We start from the raw sequence: 18,074 nt of genomic DNA, 5'->3' as shown, positions 1-18,074 counted from the left end.
AACAAGACAACCTGTATAATAAAACAAATCTCTGACCTTTCCAACCTGTTCTAAACTTACATGCAGGTGCACTGATTAAATGCTGCCCATGTACTTTAGCTCATCCATGACTCAAAATACAGTGCATTCGGAAAGTATTCAGACCCCTTGACTTTTTCCACATTTTGTTACGTTACAGCCTTATTCTAAAATGGATGAAATCGATTTTTTTCCCAGAAATATTATATTTACATAAGTATTCAGACCCTTTACTCAGTACTTTGTTGAAGCACCTTTGGCAGCGATTACAGCCTCGAGTCTTCTGGGGTATGACGCTACAAGATTAGCACACCTGTATTTGGGGAGTTTCTCCCATTCTTCTCTGCAGATCCTCTCAAGCCCTGTCAGGTTGGATGGAGAGTGTCGCTGCACATCTATTTTCAGGTCCGGGCTCTGGCTGGGCCACACAAGGACATTCAGAGACTCCTGCGTTGTCTTGGCTTTGTGCTTAGCGTCGTTGTTGGAAGGTGAACCTTCGCCCCAGTCTGAGGTCCTGGGCGCTTTGGAGCAGGTTTTTATCAAGGATCTCTCTGCACTTTGCTCCGTTCATCTTTCCCTCGATCCTGACTAGTCTCCCAGTTCCTGCTGCTGAAAAATATCTCCACACATGCTGCCACCACCATGTTTCACCGTAAGGATGGTGGCAGGTTTCCTCCAGACGTGAAGCTTGGCATTCAGGCCAAATAGTTCAATTTTGTTTTCATCAGCAGAGAATTTTGTTTCTCATGGTCTGATAGTCTTTAGGTGCCTTTTGGCAAACTCCAAGCAGGCTGTCATGTGCCTTTTGCTGAGGAGTGGCTTCCGTCTGGCCACTCTACCATAAAGTGCTGCAGGGATGGTTGCCCTTCTGGAAGGTTCTCCCATCTCCACAGAGGAACTCTAGAGCTCTGTCAGAGTGACCATAGGGTTCTTGGTCATCTCCCTGACCAAGGCCCCTTTCCCCCGATTGCTCAGTGGCCAGACGACAACCTCTAGGAAGAGTCTTGGTGATTCCAAACGTCTTCCATTTAAGAATGGTGGAGGCCACTGTGTTCTTGGGGACCTTCAATGCTGCAGAAATATTTTGGTACCCTTCCCCAGATCTGTGCCTCAACACAATCCTGTCTCGAAGCTCTACAGACAATTCCTTTGACCTCATGGCTTGGTTTTTGCTCTGACATGCACTTTCAACTGTGGGACCTTATATAGACAGGTATGTGCCTTTCCAAATCATGTCCAATCATTTGAATTTACACCAGGTGGACTCCAATCAAGTTGCAGATATATCTCAAGGATGATCAATGGGAACAGGATGCACCTGAGCTCAATTTCGAGTTTAATAGCAAAGGGTCTGAATACTTATGTAAATAAGGTATTTCTGTTTTTATTTTTGTATAAATTTGCCAACATTTCTAAACCTGTTTTTGCTTCGTCATTATGGGGTCTTGTGACGTCATTTTGGGGTATTGTGTGTAGATTGATGATGGAAACAAATATTTTATACATTTTAGAATAAGGCTGTAACGGTCACAAAGTGTGGAAAAAAGTCAAGGGGTCTGAATACTTTCAGAAAACACAGCAGTGAGATTGTGTTGTGTGCAAGTACTCTCATCCACTGATTTAGACATTAAACCCTGCAGTGCTATCTGAGAATATAGTGCTTTAATCTCCTGCTCAAATGGTTCCTATTTCTCACTAACCTCTGCTCTGTCTTAACCATTGATCCATCACATATAGAACCAGTAATATGGAGAAAATTAAAACAACTCACTCTGCTCCCCTGATTCCAATAACAGATTGGGGAAGGGATGCAAAAGTTTTGATAGAGGACACTAACTAGTAGTCACAGTAAGGGGTTTATTACTATAGTCACTGTCACAGTAAGGGGTTTATTACTATAGTCACTGTCACAGTAAGGGGTTTTACTACTATAGTCACTGTCACAGTAAGGGGTTTACTACTATAGTCACTGTCACAGTAAGGGGTTTATTACTATAGTCACTGTCACAGTAAGGGGGTTTATTACTATAGTCACTGTCACAGTAAGGGGTTTATTACTATAGTCACTGTCACAGTAAGGGGTTTATTACTATAGTCACTGTCACAGTAAGGGGTTTTACTACTATAGTCACTGTCACAGTAAGGGGTTTTACTACTATAGTCACTGTCACAGTAAGGGGTTTTATTATTATAGTCACTGTCACAGTAAGGGGTTTACTACTATAGTCACTGTCACAGTAAGGGGTTTATTACTATAGTCACTGTCACAGTAAGGGGTTTATTACTATAGTCACTGTCACAGTAAGGGGTTTTACTACTATAGTCACTGTCACAGTAAGGGGTTTTACTACTATAGTCACTGTCACAGTAAGGGGGTTTATTACTATAGTCACTGTCACAGTAAGGGGTTTATTACTATAGTCACTGTCACAGTAAGGGGGTTTATTACTATAGTCACTGTCACAGTAAGGGGTTTATTACTATAGTCACTGTCACAGTAAGGGGTTTATTACTATAGTCACTGTCACAGTAAGGGGTTTTATTACTATAGTCACTGTCACAGTAAGGGGGTTTATTACTATAGTCTCTGTCACAGTAAGGGGTTTTATTACTATAGTCACTGTCACAGTAAGGGTTTTTACTACTATAGTCACTGTCACAGTAAGGGGTTTTACTACTATAGTCACTATCACAGTAAGGGGTTTTATTATTATAGTCACTGTCACAGTAAGGGGTTTATTACAATAGTCACTGTCACAGTAAGGGGTTTTATTAATATAGTCACTGTCACAGTAAGGGGTTTATTACTATAGTCACAGTAAGGGGTTTTACTACTATAGTCACTGTCACAGTAAGGGGGTTTATTACTATAGTCACTGTCACAGTAAGGGGTTTATTACTATAGTCACTGTCACAGTAAGGGGTTTTACTACTATAGTCACTGTCACAGTAAGGGGTTTTACTACTATAGTCACTGTCACAGTAAGGGGTTTTATTACTATAGTCACTGTCACAGTAAGGGGTTTATTACTATAGTCACTGTCACAGTAAGGGGTTTTACTACTATAGTCACTATCACAGTAAGGGTTTTTACTACTATAGTCACTGTCACAGTAAGGGGTTTTACTACTATAGTCACTGTCACAGTAAGGGGTTTTATTATTATAGTCACTGTCACAGTAAGGGGTTTATTACTATAGTCACTGTTACAGTAAGGGGTTTATTACAATAGTCACTGTCACAGTAAGGGGTTTTACTACTATAGTCACTGTCACAGTAAGGGGTTTTACTACTATAGTCACTGTCACAGTAAGGGGGTTTATTACTTTAGTCACTGTCACAGTAAGGGGTTTATTACTATAGTCACTGTCACAGTAAGGGGTTTTACTACTATAGTCACTGTCACAGTAAGGGGTTTTACTACTATAGTCACTGTCACAGTAAGGGGTTTTACTACTATAGTCACTGTCACAGTAAGGGGTTTGTTACTATAGTCACTGTTACAGTAAGGGGTTTTATTACTATAGTCACTGTCACAGTAAGGGGTTTTATTACTATAGTCACTGTCACAGTAAGGGGTTTATTACTATAGTCACTGTCACAGTAAGGGGTTTTAGTAATATAGTCACTGTCACAGTAAGGGGTTTATTACTATAGTCACTGTCACAGTAAGGGGTTTTATTAATATAGTCACTGTCACAGTAAGGGGTTTATTACTATAGTCACTGTCACAGTAAGGGGTTTATAACTATAGTCACTGTCACAGTAAGGGGGTTTATTATTATAGTCACTGTCACAGTAAGGGGTTTAACTACTATAGTCACTGTCACAGTAAGGGGTTTTACTACTATAGTCACTGTCACAGTAAGGGGTTTTACTACTATAGTCACTGTCACAGTAAGGGGTTTATTACTATAGTCACAGTAAGGGGTTTTACTACTATAGTCACTGTCACAGTAAGGGGTTTTATTACTATAGTCACTGTCACAGTAAGGTGTTTATTACTATAGTCACTGTCACAGTAAGGGGTTTTACTACTATAGTCACTATCACAGTAAGGGTTTTTACTACTATAGTCACTGTCACAGTAAGGGGTTTTACTACTATAGTCACTGTCACAGTAAGGGGTTTTATTATTATAGTCACTGTCACAGTAAGGGGTTTATTACTATAGTCACTGTTACAGTAAGGGGTTTATTACAATAGTCACTGTCACAGTAAGGGGTTTTACTACTATAGTCACTGTCACAGTAAGGGGTTTTACTACTATAGTCACTGTCACAGTAAGGGGGTTTATTACTTTAGTCACTGTCACAGTAAGGGGTTTATTACTATAGTCACTGTCACAGTAAGGGGTTTTACTACTATAGTCACTGTCACAGTAAGGGGTTTTACTACTATAGTCACTGTCACAGTAAGGGTTTTTACTACTATAGTCACTGTCACAGTAAGGGGTTTATTACTATAGTCACTGTCACAGTAAGGGGTTTATTACTATAGTCACTGTCACAGTAAGGGGTTTTACTACTATAGTCACTGTCACAGTAAGGGGTTTGTTACTATAGTCACTGTCACAGTAAGGGGTTTTATTACTATAGTCACTGTCACAGTAAGGGGTTTGTTACTATAGTCACTGTCACAGTAAGGGTTTTTACTACTATAGTCACTGTCACAGTAAGGGGTTTTACTACTATAGTCACTGTCACAGTAAGGGGTTTTACTACTGTTGTCACTGTAAGGGGTTTTACTACTATAGTCACTGTCACAGTAAGGGGTTTTATTATTATAGTCACTGTCACAGTAAGGGGTTTACTACTATAGTCACAGTAAGGGGTTTTACTACTATAGTCACTGTCACAGTAAGGGGTTTATTACTATAGTCACTGTCACAGTAAGGGGTTTTATTACTATAGTCACTGTCACAGTAAGGGGTTTTACTACTATAGTCACAGTCACAGTAAGGGGTTTATTATTATAGTCACTGTCACAGTAAGGGGTTTTACTACTATAGTCACAGTAAGGGGTTTTACTACTATAGTCACTGTCACAGTAAGGGGTTTTATTATTATAGTCACTGTCACAGTAAGGGGTTTTATTATTATAGTCACTGTCACAGTAAGGGGTTTATTACTATAGTCACTGTTACAGTAAGGGGTTTTATTACTATAGTCACTGTCACAGTAAGGGGTTTTATTATTATAGTCACTGTCACAGTAAGGGGTTTTATTATTATAGTCACTGTCACAGTAAGGGGTTTATTACTATAGTCACAGTAAGGGGTTTTACTACTATAGTCACTGTCACAGTAAGGGGTTTTACTACTATAGTCACTGTCACAGTAAGGGTTTTTACTACTATAGTCACTGTCACAGTAAGGGGTTTATTATTATAGTCACTGTCACAGTAAGGGGTTTTATTACTATAGTTACTGTCACAGTAAGGGGTTTACTACTATAGTCACTGTCACAGTAAGGGGTTTTACTACTATAGTCACAGTAAGGGGTTTTTATTACTATAGTCACTGTCACAGTAAGGGGTTTATTACTATAGTCACTGTCACAGTAAGGGGGTTTATTACTATAGTCACTGTCACAGTAAGGGGTTTTACTACTATAGTCACTGTCACAGTAAGGGGTTTTACTACTATAGTCACTGTCACAGTAAGGGGTTTATTACTATAGTCACTGTCACAGTAAGGGGTTTTATTACTATAGTCACTGTCACAGTAAGGGGTTTATTACTATAGTCTCTGTCACAGTAAGGGGTTTTATTCATGGATTTTTGTGCGTTATTGTTTTCTCTCCCAGAGCCCCTAAGCGGAGTCATCGAGGGCATCAGCGCTGGAATGTTCCTCATCGGAATGTTGATCGCTGTCATCTCCCTCCTCGTCTACAGGCAGAGAGTCCGTAAAGTGTGAGTGTCTGTCCAGGACTGGGATGTTTAACCTTGCCTGAGACCTGAAGACCTGCGTTACCTCTCTGGGATAATGCCTAGGCTTTAGCTCAGTGGGTTAACACAGTTTGATACTCCTTTGGGGACACAAACAAAAATAACGCTGGAACTCACATATAGATGTATATTTCATCTGTCTTGAGCTATTAGAGCTACAACACACTGATTTAATGGTCAGCATCCTCAATCTCAGTCTACCAATGATGTCTAACCTTATTCTAGAGTCCAGAACCTATCATTTATCACGCTAATGATTGTGTAATTAGGAATTATGTATAAATGACTGAAGAATGAGTCATTTGCTGCTGGACAGACGTACTGTGTGTGTGTGTGTGTGTGTGTGTGGTGTGTGGTGTGTGTGTGTGTGTGTGTGTGTGTGTGTGTGTGTGTGTGTGTGTGTGTGTGTGTGTGTGTGTGTGTGTGTGTGTGTGTGTGTGTGTGTGTTGTGCTACTCATTCGGGCAAATCTAATACAATTTTACAAATTGGGTTAAAAAAGATATTGATTTATAGTTGAATTGATTGCATGGTTGTGTGTACACAGGGCAGTACAGGAGAGCCCAGTGGTACGGATGAGCATGTGGAAGCAGGGGCCTACATCAGGGATGTATGTTGGAGTCAGAAGGTGAGACACACAGAATCCTTTTTCCCTTTATACGCTTCCCCTTGGTGACATCATCCGCAATCATAACATTCAGTTTCACTGGTAGGTGGATAACATGCAGGTCTATTTACCAATCAGACCCAGTGACCAAGCTAGCGTAGCTACCCTTCACCAGTGATCAAGCTAGCATAGCTACCCTTCACCAATGACCAAGCTAGCGTAGCTACCCTTCACCAGTGACCAAGCTATCGTAGCTACCCTTCACCAGTGACCAAGCTAGCGTAGCTACCCTTCACCAGTGATCAAGCTAGCATAGCTACCCTTCACCAATGACCAAGCTAGCGTAGCTACCCTTCACCAGTGACCAAGCTATCGTAGCTACTCTTCACCAATGACCAAGCTAGCGTAGCTACCCTTCACCAGTGATCAAGCTAGCGTATCTACCCTTCACCAATGACCAAGCTAGCGTAGCTACCCTTCACCAGTGACCAAGCTAGCGTAGCTACCCTTCACCAGTGATCAAGCTAGCATAGCTACCCTTCACCAATGACCAAGCTAGCGTAGCTACCCTTCACCAATGACCAAGCTAGCGTAGCTACCCTTCACCAATGACCAAGCTAGCGTAGCTACCCTTCACCAGTGACCAAGCTATCGTAGCTACTCTTCACCAATGACCAAGCTAGCGTAGCTACCCTTCACCAGTGATCAAGCTAGCATAGCTACCCTTCACCAATGACCAAGCTAGTGTAGCTACCCTTCACCAGTGACCAAGCTAGCGTAGCTACCCTTCACCAGTGACCAAGCTAGCGTAGCTACCCTTCACCAGTGACCAAGCTAGCGTAGCTACCCTTCACCAGTGACCAAGCTAGCGTAGCTACCCTTCACCAGTGACCAAGCTAGCGTAGCTACCCTTCACCAGTGACCAAGCTAGCGTAGCTACCCTTCACCAGTGTCTTGCTGACATCTTGCTGACATCAGAATTTTCTCCAGCTTAATGATAAAAAATCTGATGTTGTTGTATTTGACCCCCACCTTGCTAGAACTCAGATTGTAGATAACCTTGGTTGTAGATAACCTTGTAGGTAACCATTTGTCAAGAAATGTAAAACCGTAGGCTTTTGGGGCGGCAGGGTAGCCTAGTGCTTAGAGCGTTGGGCTAGTAACCGAAAGGTTGCAAGTTCGAATCCCAGAGCTGACAACGTACAAATCTGTCGTTCTGCCTCTGAACACGGCAGTTAACCCACTGTTCCTAGGCCGTCATTGAAAATAAGTTCTCACAGCCTGAGATCCTCTGGCAGGGCACAGTGGACCATTCATCTCCCTATGAGCCAGGACACAGCCTGAGATCCTCTGGCAGGGCACTGTGGACCATTCATCTCCCTATGAGCCAGGACACAGCCAGGACACAGCCAGGACACAGCCTGAGATCCTCTGGCAGGGCACTGTGGAATGGTCTGCCAGAAGATATCAGGCTGTAGATTCAGTGTCTCTTTATATCCCTGCTGAGGACACTTTTATAAAGATGATTTTAATATCTAATTTCAACTTCTGATTTTAATGTCCGATTACAACGTCTGATTTTAATGTCTGATTTCAACGTCTGAATCATAAAGAGTTGTTCATTACAACTGTACGCTCCTTGAGTTTAGAAGCACCTAGAGACAAACGTGTCTTCATGTGTAATTGCATTGTAGTGAAGATTATAGGAAAGACATTACTTGAGACTTACTGAGTGACAAGCAAATACTGGAGTCACTGCCTCCCTCCTAGTCCTTCCAACTAGTGACTGACAGAGAAAAGAGATCACAAAGAGAGCACTGCTGAAATATACATGACTTAAAACCAGTGATTGACATGGGGATCAGAGCAGAGAGAAGGACTAGCAGTTCATTGATTTGACATGTAATGATAGACTGAGGCCATCTCTCCATCCTTCTCTAAATCCATCCTTCCCTCTCTCCATCCTTCCATCTCTCCATCCTTCCATCTCTCCATCCTTCCCTCTCTCCATCCTTCCATCTCTCCATCCTTCCCTCTCTCCATCCTTCCCTCTCTCCATCCTTCCATCTCTCCATCCTTCCCTCTCTCCATCCTTCCCTCTCTCCATCCTTCCCTCTCTCCATCCTTCTCTAAATCCATCCTTCCCTCTCTCCATCCTTCCATCTCTCCATCCTTCCATCTCTCCATCCTTCCCTCTCTCCATCCTTCCATCCTTCCATCTCTCCATCCTCCCATCTCTCAATCCTTCCCTCTCTCCATCCTTCCCTCTCTCCATCCTTCCCTCTATCCATCCTTCTCTCTCTCCTCTGCTCTCCCCTTCCCTCCTCTGTCTCTCCTCTCGTCTCTTCTCTGATGCCATCCATTTTTTTTCTGTCCATCGTCACACTCACTCGCAGGGAACCTTAATCAGTATGAGGGAAGGGACAGAGAGACGTCATTCTCCCTGTCTCTAAAAATAGATGTGTGTGTGTGTACGTGCGCTCATGTGTGCATGCGTGTGTGTTTGTGCTGAAATAATGGATGCAATCATCCACTACGTTGTTGCAGATCGATAACAGGAAGGGGTTTAAACCACTGTTCTGTTGGTGAACAACCATCATTGATCCCTGGGTTTTCACTCACCAACCAGCAGGCATTGACACAGGGGAGGGACTACCATCATTGATCCCTGGGTTTTCACTGTCGTGACGTTGTATTAGTTAATGTGACGACTGTTGCTCATCGAATGATTAACGGTTTATAATTACGTGATTAAATGAATTAAGCAATGAATCAAGCAATTATTAACTCATTAACCTGGGGCACCATGGGAACATTGTTTTGATTGAGTTTCTATTTCCCAAATTAACTCAAAGGATATCAGAATATCGATTACAACAGTCGCTAAATTAATCAATTTCCTCTACAGTCTCATAATCTGAAAATCGTATAATCCGGGAATCTGCACGGACCCGGGCTTTACCACTGAATTTACCACACCAATCTTAGTTGATTATTTATTTACTAGCAAGCTCAAATGATGATAAAAATGCACATACACAAAACACAGTCTAGCTATTGATTAGGACTTAGTACAACGGGCCAACACACTCTGGCGCTTGTTACCCAAAATGGGGATTTTAAAGAGAGAGAAATAAAGGAAGTACACGAGAGAAATATACATTTGGGTTCATTTGTCAGCCATGCTTATTTAAAATTAGCCTTGCCCCGAACTGCCGCTCTTATGGGTCAGAATATAATGATGTAATTACGTGTTGTAGTTCTCAGGTGGGAAGCTCCGCGTGGGTCGTTTAGGCTTCTAAATGGCGCAGTTCTACGGCGCAACTCTCTGGTTGTCCTCACGATGTCAGTGTCCTTCTTGGCTAAGTGGTCTGATCCTCACCCTTGATCGGAAAGGGGTCTTCTGAGGACAGACAGCTCTGTAGCTCAGAGCTCACAGCTTCGGCTCGAATGGTGTCGATACCACGATTCAATGGAGAGTGGAGGCTGGGTGGTTTGGCTTGAATTCACCCGCTTAGACACAGCTACTCGTCCGTAGCTCGTGTAGAAAAATATTTCTTTGTCTTCAACCTTGTGTTTCGTTTTGGGGCTCGTCGACTTTGTTAGACCTTGGCTGCAGCTTGGGGTCAATAGTCTACTATGTTCATTCTTCACTCTCCTGTCTTATACCCTCGGGTCAGAAGTGGGTGTAACAGCCTTTAGGGCGATTCTCTGGGCGGACCAAGTACAGGGGGCAAGGCTTAGATTTGGCTAAAAATCCGATTTTAGACACTAACTTCACACTTCATCTTTATCAAAACATTCTGTTTGATTTGGATATTTTCCAAACAGCGTACAATGTATAAACATCAGGCATATACTGGGAAAACTCTTAAAGGTACAATGTTTTCATAATAACGTCATCTCTTAACCTTTAAAAACAACTACAAAAGTTACATACATTTTAATATTCCACTTTTCGTCATAACCACCATTGTGGCTGACGGAAACCATTGTTCCAAAGTTCCTTTATTGCATGTTTAAGGTTCTGAGGCCAGTTCTCCATTGTTAGGACAAAGCAATTTCTCTGTATTATGGGCATGAGGTGTCATAAAACCCCCACATCTTCAGACCCCTAGATCTCTCCTCCTCTGTTGGGGGTTTGGGAGATAATCTGTAGGGTGGTGGTCTCCTGTACCCTGACCTGATCAGGACAGTCATGACAGTCCCCCTCTGGTAGGTTCAACTTGGAATGATTCTGCATGTTGCAACCCACCATAAGAATGACCATCGGATGTCCTGGTCTGTGGATCATCAGAGCAGCCCCCCCCCCCTTTAGTGGTTCCCCCCTGGTAGGCTTTCCGCAAGCTGTGGATCACCACCAGAATGGATCAAGGAGGTCTGGCAGTGGCTCTGTGTTCCGGCCCGTCGTCCGGTTATCCCGGTTAGTGGACCTAGGCAGTAACTTGGCAGACGTTAATAACGCACAACACTCAGGCAATACATCATTACATTTCCTCCCCAAAGGAGCGGTGTCTTGGCTCTAAGGCTTCCTAAGTGTCAAAGGTAATGAAACGAAAAATTGGAATAAAAACATAAAAGTATACAAAATATGTCTACCACACCTTAATCATCTAATATGGACTATGTTCTATATATGTCCAAGGCCTTGGCTAAATAGCTCTATCATGGCATTGTCTCTAATGTCATGTCTAGGTTGATCCTACTTGCAGGTGGGTAGTTAAGGCACTTGGAAAAACTTGGCCCCTGAAGGCCAAGCTTACATTAGGGACATTACTGGGCTGACCTAGCGAGTTCGGGAGAGGAGGCTGGGACTGGGTCCTGTAAGAGGGTTTCCGGATCCATTGCCACCTTTCCAAAAATCGGGATCGCTTCCGTCCCACGGGTGATCCTAGTATAAGACCTCATTAGGTCTTCCATTGCACGTGTGCGCCTGTGTACGTAGTAGGTGCACACGCCAAGGGAAATGAGACCAAGGATCATGGTAACAGTCAGGATACTGTCCGGCACCGTCCAAGAGCGGGCGACAGACCAATCTTTTGGTCTGTAGTCAGTCGGGTCGACTAACAGTGCCTCATCCAGTACGCTAAGATCGACAGTCATGGGTCCCTCGTACTGGATTTGGTATTGAATGGCTTGTGGTAACTCAAGGGAACGTTTAGCAAAAGCGTCCGGCATTTCAATCTCTGTGTCTATCCGGTCGTCGGGAAGGTGGTATAGAGCGAGGTCGTCTACGTGAATAATCGCCCCCTCTGGTACCGTAACAAAACCAGTCTGGTTGGGGAGGTTCAATTGGGTGATGGAGTCATGGCGTTCGTAAGTCATAGTGGCGGACGCGAACGGTGTGTTGACCAACCATCGGTTCCCTACCACCTCCACTTGTGTGGTGGTGGCCCCATCCCTGGCTGTTAGTTTGGCTCTACAGCGTTCTTCGCTGGTGATAGCTTTAATACCACAAAGACGCTCAGTGTTATCCCTGACGAATGGTTTGCTAGGACAAAGGTAGTGGACATCTTTGGTTAGAGTACACATTAGCAGGTTAGGGGTGAGATAGAAATCTGGGTTGTTTTCCTGGTAAGCTACAACTGGGGGCGTGGCAATCTTTACGTGGGTACTGTCGCGCCAAAATCCTACATTGAGAACCGTTTTCAATCTATAGATATTCTCCAGTTCAACAACCGGCAGCGTCAGTAGAAAACCCACTTCATTACGATCAACATCAACGTGTATTGGGATGGCCGACCCCAGACTATAGGCCAAATGTGATTGTAACGGCCTTAGTGTGGTTGAAGTAGCTGAGGTCAATATGTCGTGCACCATTGAGAGGGGCACTAGATATGAGGGGATTCTATTCATGGCCAAGTAGTCCATAGAAGAGCTAACTTCACGGAGAAAATCCTCCAGTAACAATCGAACCAATTGGACATGGGCATAGTCATGGTTCATGACCTCTGCTAGCTTTCCTACAGACAGGATAGTTTTGTTCAGGAGAGTAGCGTGTGTGTTGACCACCAGAATAGTGTCCTGGAGAGACTTTCCCACATGTTGCAACCTAAGGGCCTGTGCCTTCATCTGCTGCTGGATAAGTGGCATCTCTTCAGTAATCTCCCTAACATTCCTCTTGACTGTGGCTAGACTGACTGCGTTGACGGCAGTGGTACCTAGGGCAAATAGTGACCCTACGGCTGCCCCTATCGATAGTAGCGCCCCGACGAATCGTTTTTCTCGCCTGGGCTCAGCTAGTTCTGACTGGGTTACTGTGAACTTTTGGAGTTGGGCCAACATATGGGCAGTGTCTAGCTGGGCGTGCTTAATTGCCTGGCTGGTCCAGTCAGCCCCGGCCCAACTCAAATGCGCCGCAGGTGGAATGTGTTGGCGGTACACATTCTCTGCATCTAGGCGGACATATACCCTCTGCGTGTGTACTCTGCAGTTAGTTATGAGGAGTCCTGGATCGTCGCAGAGAACGATTCCCGTAGGGGGTTCGTTCGTGATTACGTCTGCTGGGTTGGTTTTGACCAGGGCGCAGAGTGTCAGGATCATCCAAAGGAACTCCATCCTACAGAAACGCATAATCAGAGATTGTTGGATTATTTCAGTTATTTGTATTCGTAAACAAAAATTGTTTTGACAACTATTTTTCTGTTTTTCTTATTTTTAATCAGTACAGCGCAGGACGATATCACTAGTGACAACAGATGTATATCTGGTAGCTGGGAAGAGGATAAAAGATATTAGGTGCAACGTACTGGTCTCCTGGAAGGGATCAGCTGAGGGTACTTAAGAATTTTCTTAGTACCTCTGGGTTTTTGCTAGGGTTTTTATCTATTCGGTGCTGGCTAGCACCCCTTCTATTCCCATGGGGGGAGTGTACAACTTGATTTGGTTCCGGTGGACCCACTTTAATGTGGCTTTTTGTCGACCTTTGCTGATTTTGATCTGGTAAGCTACAGGTGATAGCTTCACCACAATCTCGTGTGGCCCCGTCCAGTGGGGCAGGAACTTTGTTGCAACGCCCGCGGGTTTGGTGTATATGTAGTACCACACCTTATCTCCGACCTCGAACACCTGGTGTGAGGCTTTTTTGTCGTAATAGGTCTTGTCACCTTCTGCACTTCTTTCCAATTGTCCTTGAGCGTACGCAAAGGTAGTCTGGAGATGGTTCCGCAAGTCGGTCACGTATTGGTGAGCCGTGTAGGCGGTGGCTGCGGCGACATCTCCCGGTTGGTACAGGAGATGCAGAGGAAGGGTAATTTGCCGGCCCGTCATCATCTCAAAGGGTGTCATTCCCGTAGACTTGTTGCGTGTGGCTCTGATTGCCATCAGTACCAATGGGAGTTTGAGGTCGCAATCTTTGTGGTTGGCTGCCACATATTTCCTCAAGATTCTGACAATTGATTGTTTGCTCCTTTCTACCCCCCCCGAGCTCCTAGGGTGGCACGCGATGTGGAGTTTAGCTTTGACTCCCAGGAGCTTCCACAGTTCGGTCATTACAGCTGCCGAAAAGTGGGTTCCTCTGTCGCTGTCCACGGTTTCTCCTGGCAGGCCGAAACGACTGAAAACGTGGTTTAGCAAAAGAACGGCAGTGGTTTCCGCTGTGTCATTGGTCGCCGGCAGGCACTCCACCCACTTTGTGAGTGCGCAAGTCACTGTGAGGAGGTACTTGTTGCCTCTGGCAGACCTGGCAACTGGGCCGACCCAGTCGATCTGGATCGAGCTCCAGGGGTAAGACACACCCGTGCGTTGCAGGGGTGCTCTGTGAAGTGGCTTGGTGGGTTGAAACTGGCAGCAAACTAGACACCCCCTCACGTATCGTGCCACGTCTTGTTCCATGTGAGGCCAGTGGGCCACCTGTCGCAATGTTTCACATGTAGCCTTGACCCCCCTATGGCCTCCACATGGCTCGTCGTGGGCATGAGCTATCATTATCCCCCTCTGTGTTTTAGGAACCACCCACCTTCGAGCGGTGTCGGTTTCTGAAACATACACCAATAGGTCATCTACAAGTGTGAGGTGCTGTTTAGTTGCGTACAGCGAACACAAGTCGTGTGAACCTGCCAAAGCCGGTTCGGACACTGGGTGGTTGACAGGATCCGACAGGAATGCCATCAACCTGGCGAGGGACTCATCTTGGTATTGCATTGCTACCAGGTCGCCATTCATGAATGAATGCGTTAGCAACACATTATGTTTGTGCGACGACGTTTTCCGTGGTGCTACATGGCTACGCGTTACCGCAGACACCATAGCTTCCTCAGTGGGTTTTTCGTCTCGAGCAGCAAACACCCAAGGGGTGCCGTGAATTGCACCAGATTTCGCCATGCTGTCAGCATGGTCGTTGCCAAGTTTGTCACGACCCGGTGATTTGGAGTGTCCCTTGACTTTCTTCCAATACACCTGTATGTCGTGTTTGGTGATGAGATCATCACAAGCTAGAATGAGCTCTTTGTTTTTCACCTCTTTACCACTTGAAGTAGTCATGTGCTTTTGTTTCCAAAACGGCAAGTGGCATAAGAAGGTGAGTCTCGCGTAGTTAGAGTCGGTGCAGATCGCCAGTTCTGCCAATTCGTGTTTCACCGCTGTTTGCAGGGTGATCAGCACGCCAGCCACTTCTGCAAACTGGCTGGTCTTGTTGCCAAGCTGAAATTGAAGTGGTTTGCACGGAATGTCGTTGTGCCATACCACTCCCACCCCAGCTTGCAAGTGGTCTAGATGGCGGTAAGAACAGCCATCTACAAATGCCATCGGCATGTCGAGACACACGTTCTCTTCGAAATAGTGATGGTTCGAAGGCAATGGCGGAGCGATGTCACGCGGGGGTGGTCCGGAGTCGGTTTCATCGTCACCACAGTGTTGACACACCGCCAAAGCACTGCCCAAAGGCAGGTTCTTTGCTTTTGCGTAGTTGATTACTACATCATGGCTCTGCAGCGTCATGAGCCAAGCCGCTATCCTGCTGTTGTGTACAGCACCCTCACGGATTCGTTGGCTTTTCAGAAAAGTCACAGGCTGGTGACATGTTTCTATGATCACCTTTTGTCCGCCGACATAACTGGTGAAGTGTTTGATCGCCCAGACTGTCGACAGCAGCGCTTTTTCGCAGTCTGAGTATTTGTGTTCGGCGGGGTTGAGTGTTTTGCTCGCGTAAGCAACCACACGTTTGTCTTGGTCGTATTTTTGGTACAACCCAGCGCTAAGGCAGTGCTCTGAGAAACCGACTTCCAAAAAGAATGTCTTGTCTTTGTTGGGGTATACCAGGCAGGGTGCCTCGCAAAGCAGGTTTTTCAAGGAAGCCACCGCTTCGTTGTGAGTGACATCCCAAACGAATGGGGTGTCTTTCTGAAGAAGGTGAGTCAACGGTTTTGACAAGTCGGCGTAGTTTTCGATGAATTGACGGGAGTAATTACATACTCCCAAGAAGCTGCGCACCTCGTGAAGGTTTGTAGGTGTTTTGATGTTGCGGACTGCTTGGATTCGGTTAGACTGTGGCAGGATGCCCTCGGCACCCACCAGAAGCCCAACGTAGTTTACCTTGGTCCTGCACCATTGCCCTTTCATGATGGCCAACTTAGCCCCTGCAGTCCCGAGTTGGGTGAGAACGTGGTCCATTTCATTGAGGTGATGTGACCAAGTCTCACTTCTCATGAGAACGTCGTCCACGTAAATTATCGTCCCCCTAGAGGCTGCGTCTGGCATCGCCTTGTGCAGGAAGATGTTGAACTCTGAGGGGGAGTTCGCATACCCGAATGGGCAACGATTGAACGTGAAGAGCTTGTTCGAGAAAGAGAAAGCCAACTTGTGTTGGTCACGCGGGTCGACTGTCATGGTCCAGAAACCATTTGCCACGTCGACTGTGGAGAAGTACTTGGCGTTTGCCACCTTTGGCAACTCTTGGTCGAGCTGTGTCATTGGCCAACGAGACAACGGAACCAGTTTGTTGAGTTGTCTATAGTCAATGGTAAGACGCCATTTACCCGTTGGTTTCAGAACGGGCCACACGGGAGCGCTGTACGTACTGTTACATTCCCTGATTATCCGTTTAGCTAATAAGGAATCGATAATCTCTTGTACTGCTGCGTATGCTGCGAGCGGGATTTTGTATTGTCTAACGAACGTAGGAGTTGCTCCGGGTGGCGTAGGAATACGCACCACATGGATACTCGTAACCCCGCAATCCAGCGAGTCTGTCGACCAGATCTCACTGTGTTTGTTAAACAATTCTCTCAACTGATGGCGTTCAGTGTCATTGACAAGTGCATCAGCCTCCGACAGTAGTTGTATTACCTGTGCATGGAAACCAGGATATGGTTCGGCGAAATTGTACAGGTCTTCATCGGGTGGTGACGGCATGTCACTTTTGGAAGAGTCATCGGTTGTTACCTCACAAGAGTGTACTTCGCATGCAGGAGGAGACGCAATATCATCCTCCGTGACGATGGAGTATATTAACTGGTTGCTGTCAGGATCGACATCCAGCCGGAATGCCGATGTGTCGTCCAGTGGCAATACAGGAGTTAGTGCTATTGCTTTTGACTGACAAGTAAACAGCGTACCTCCCTCGCCATCTAGGTCTAGGGAGGACGGAAGAGGCCCAATCACAGGAACAACTAGTTCAAAATCATGGAAGGCGTAATCGATCAATGTTCCTAGCTGAGTGTGCCGAGGAATGGAAATATCCGCTTGAGTCAGATTTTGTACCAGGAGGTAAGTGGATCTAGCGGTTAGTTCCAACAGTGGGTTGCCATTGATAGTTAGCCCCAAGTCGAATAGTTCTGGAGAGGGTTGGAAGAACGCAGTGGTGCCTTCCATCCGGTATCCGGGCGCCAGGTTCAGTCTTACAGAAACCTCTGTGGTTCTTGCCGGTATCAACATGGCGGACTCAGTTATCGTCTTGCAAGCTTCAGGAATAGTCTGCCCGGAAGCCATTCGCACCGGGTCGAAAGACAAGGCATGTTGGTTTGGCTGCGCCAAAGACCAAAGAACTTGGTGTATGGTATCAAGTTTAACACCCAATCTTACCAAAATGTCCGCTCCCACATAGACTGTATGTGGGAGGTCCGCGACAACCAGTAGGTAGTGGGATAATTCCTTGGTTCCAATGCGGATCGATAGCGCACACACCCCTATTGCGGTGAGTGTTGTCTGGGGAGTCGTTCCCAGTGGAAATCTAAACGTTTTCGGCACAAGGGGATGGCAGTTAGCCGTTTTCGAAATTTCGTTGAACATTTCCAAACTGATTGCTGATTTTTCTGACCAGGTGGCCAGCCTGGTATCCTCAGCCATAGTGCCGTTTAGGCACACGCCCCCTATCAGAGGAGGGCGGTAAGTGTCGGCTGGTGAATCACCCAAGCCGCACAATCACCCAAGCCCACATGTTCGGTTAAGTTCCGAGTCGAACTCACATTGTCCTTTGCCACAAATGGCGGACTCATGGCCAAGTTCACAGGGTTTGCATCAGATGCTGACGTCGGACCCTCGTCGTTGCACAATGTAAGGCAGGT

The 18,074-nt window shown here is 45.5% G+C and overlaps 1 protein-coding gene across 1 annotated transcript in view; it reads left to right on the top strand.

Annotated features, from left to right (window-relative positions):
- The window catches only part of ptprb (protein tyrosine phosphatase receptor type b), a gene marked incomplete in the record, with an annotated part of 108,757 nt that overhangs the window by 58,912 nt on the left and 31,771 nt on the right, over positions 1-18,074 (top strand). Inside the window, 2 exon segments of the mRNA XM_029748490.1 lie at positions 5,826-5,931; positions 6,514-6,594. Of these exon segments, the coding sequence (XP_029604350.1) occupies positions 5,826-5,931; positions 6,514-6,594 (187 nt within the window).

The sequence above is a fragment of the Salmo trutta genome, unplaced genomic scaffold (assembly GCF_901001165.1).
Source record: "Salmo trutta unplaced genomic scaffold, fSalTru1.1, whole genome shotgun sequence".
NCBI classification, from domain to species: Eukaryota; Metazoa; Chordata; class Actinopteri; order Salmoniformes; family Salmonidae; genus Salmo; species Salmo trutta.
Note: the sequence above shows the minus strand (reverse complement) of the source record. Positions and strands in the feature narration are given on the sequence as shown.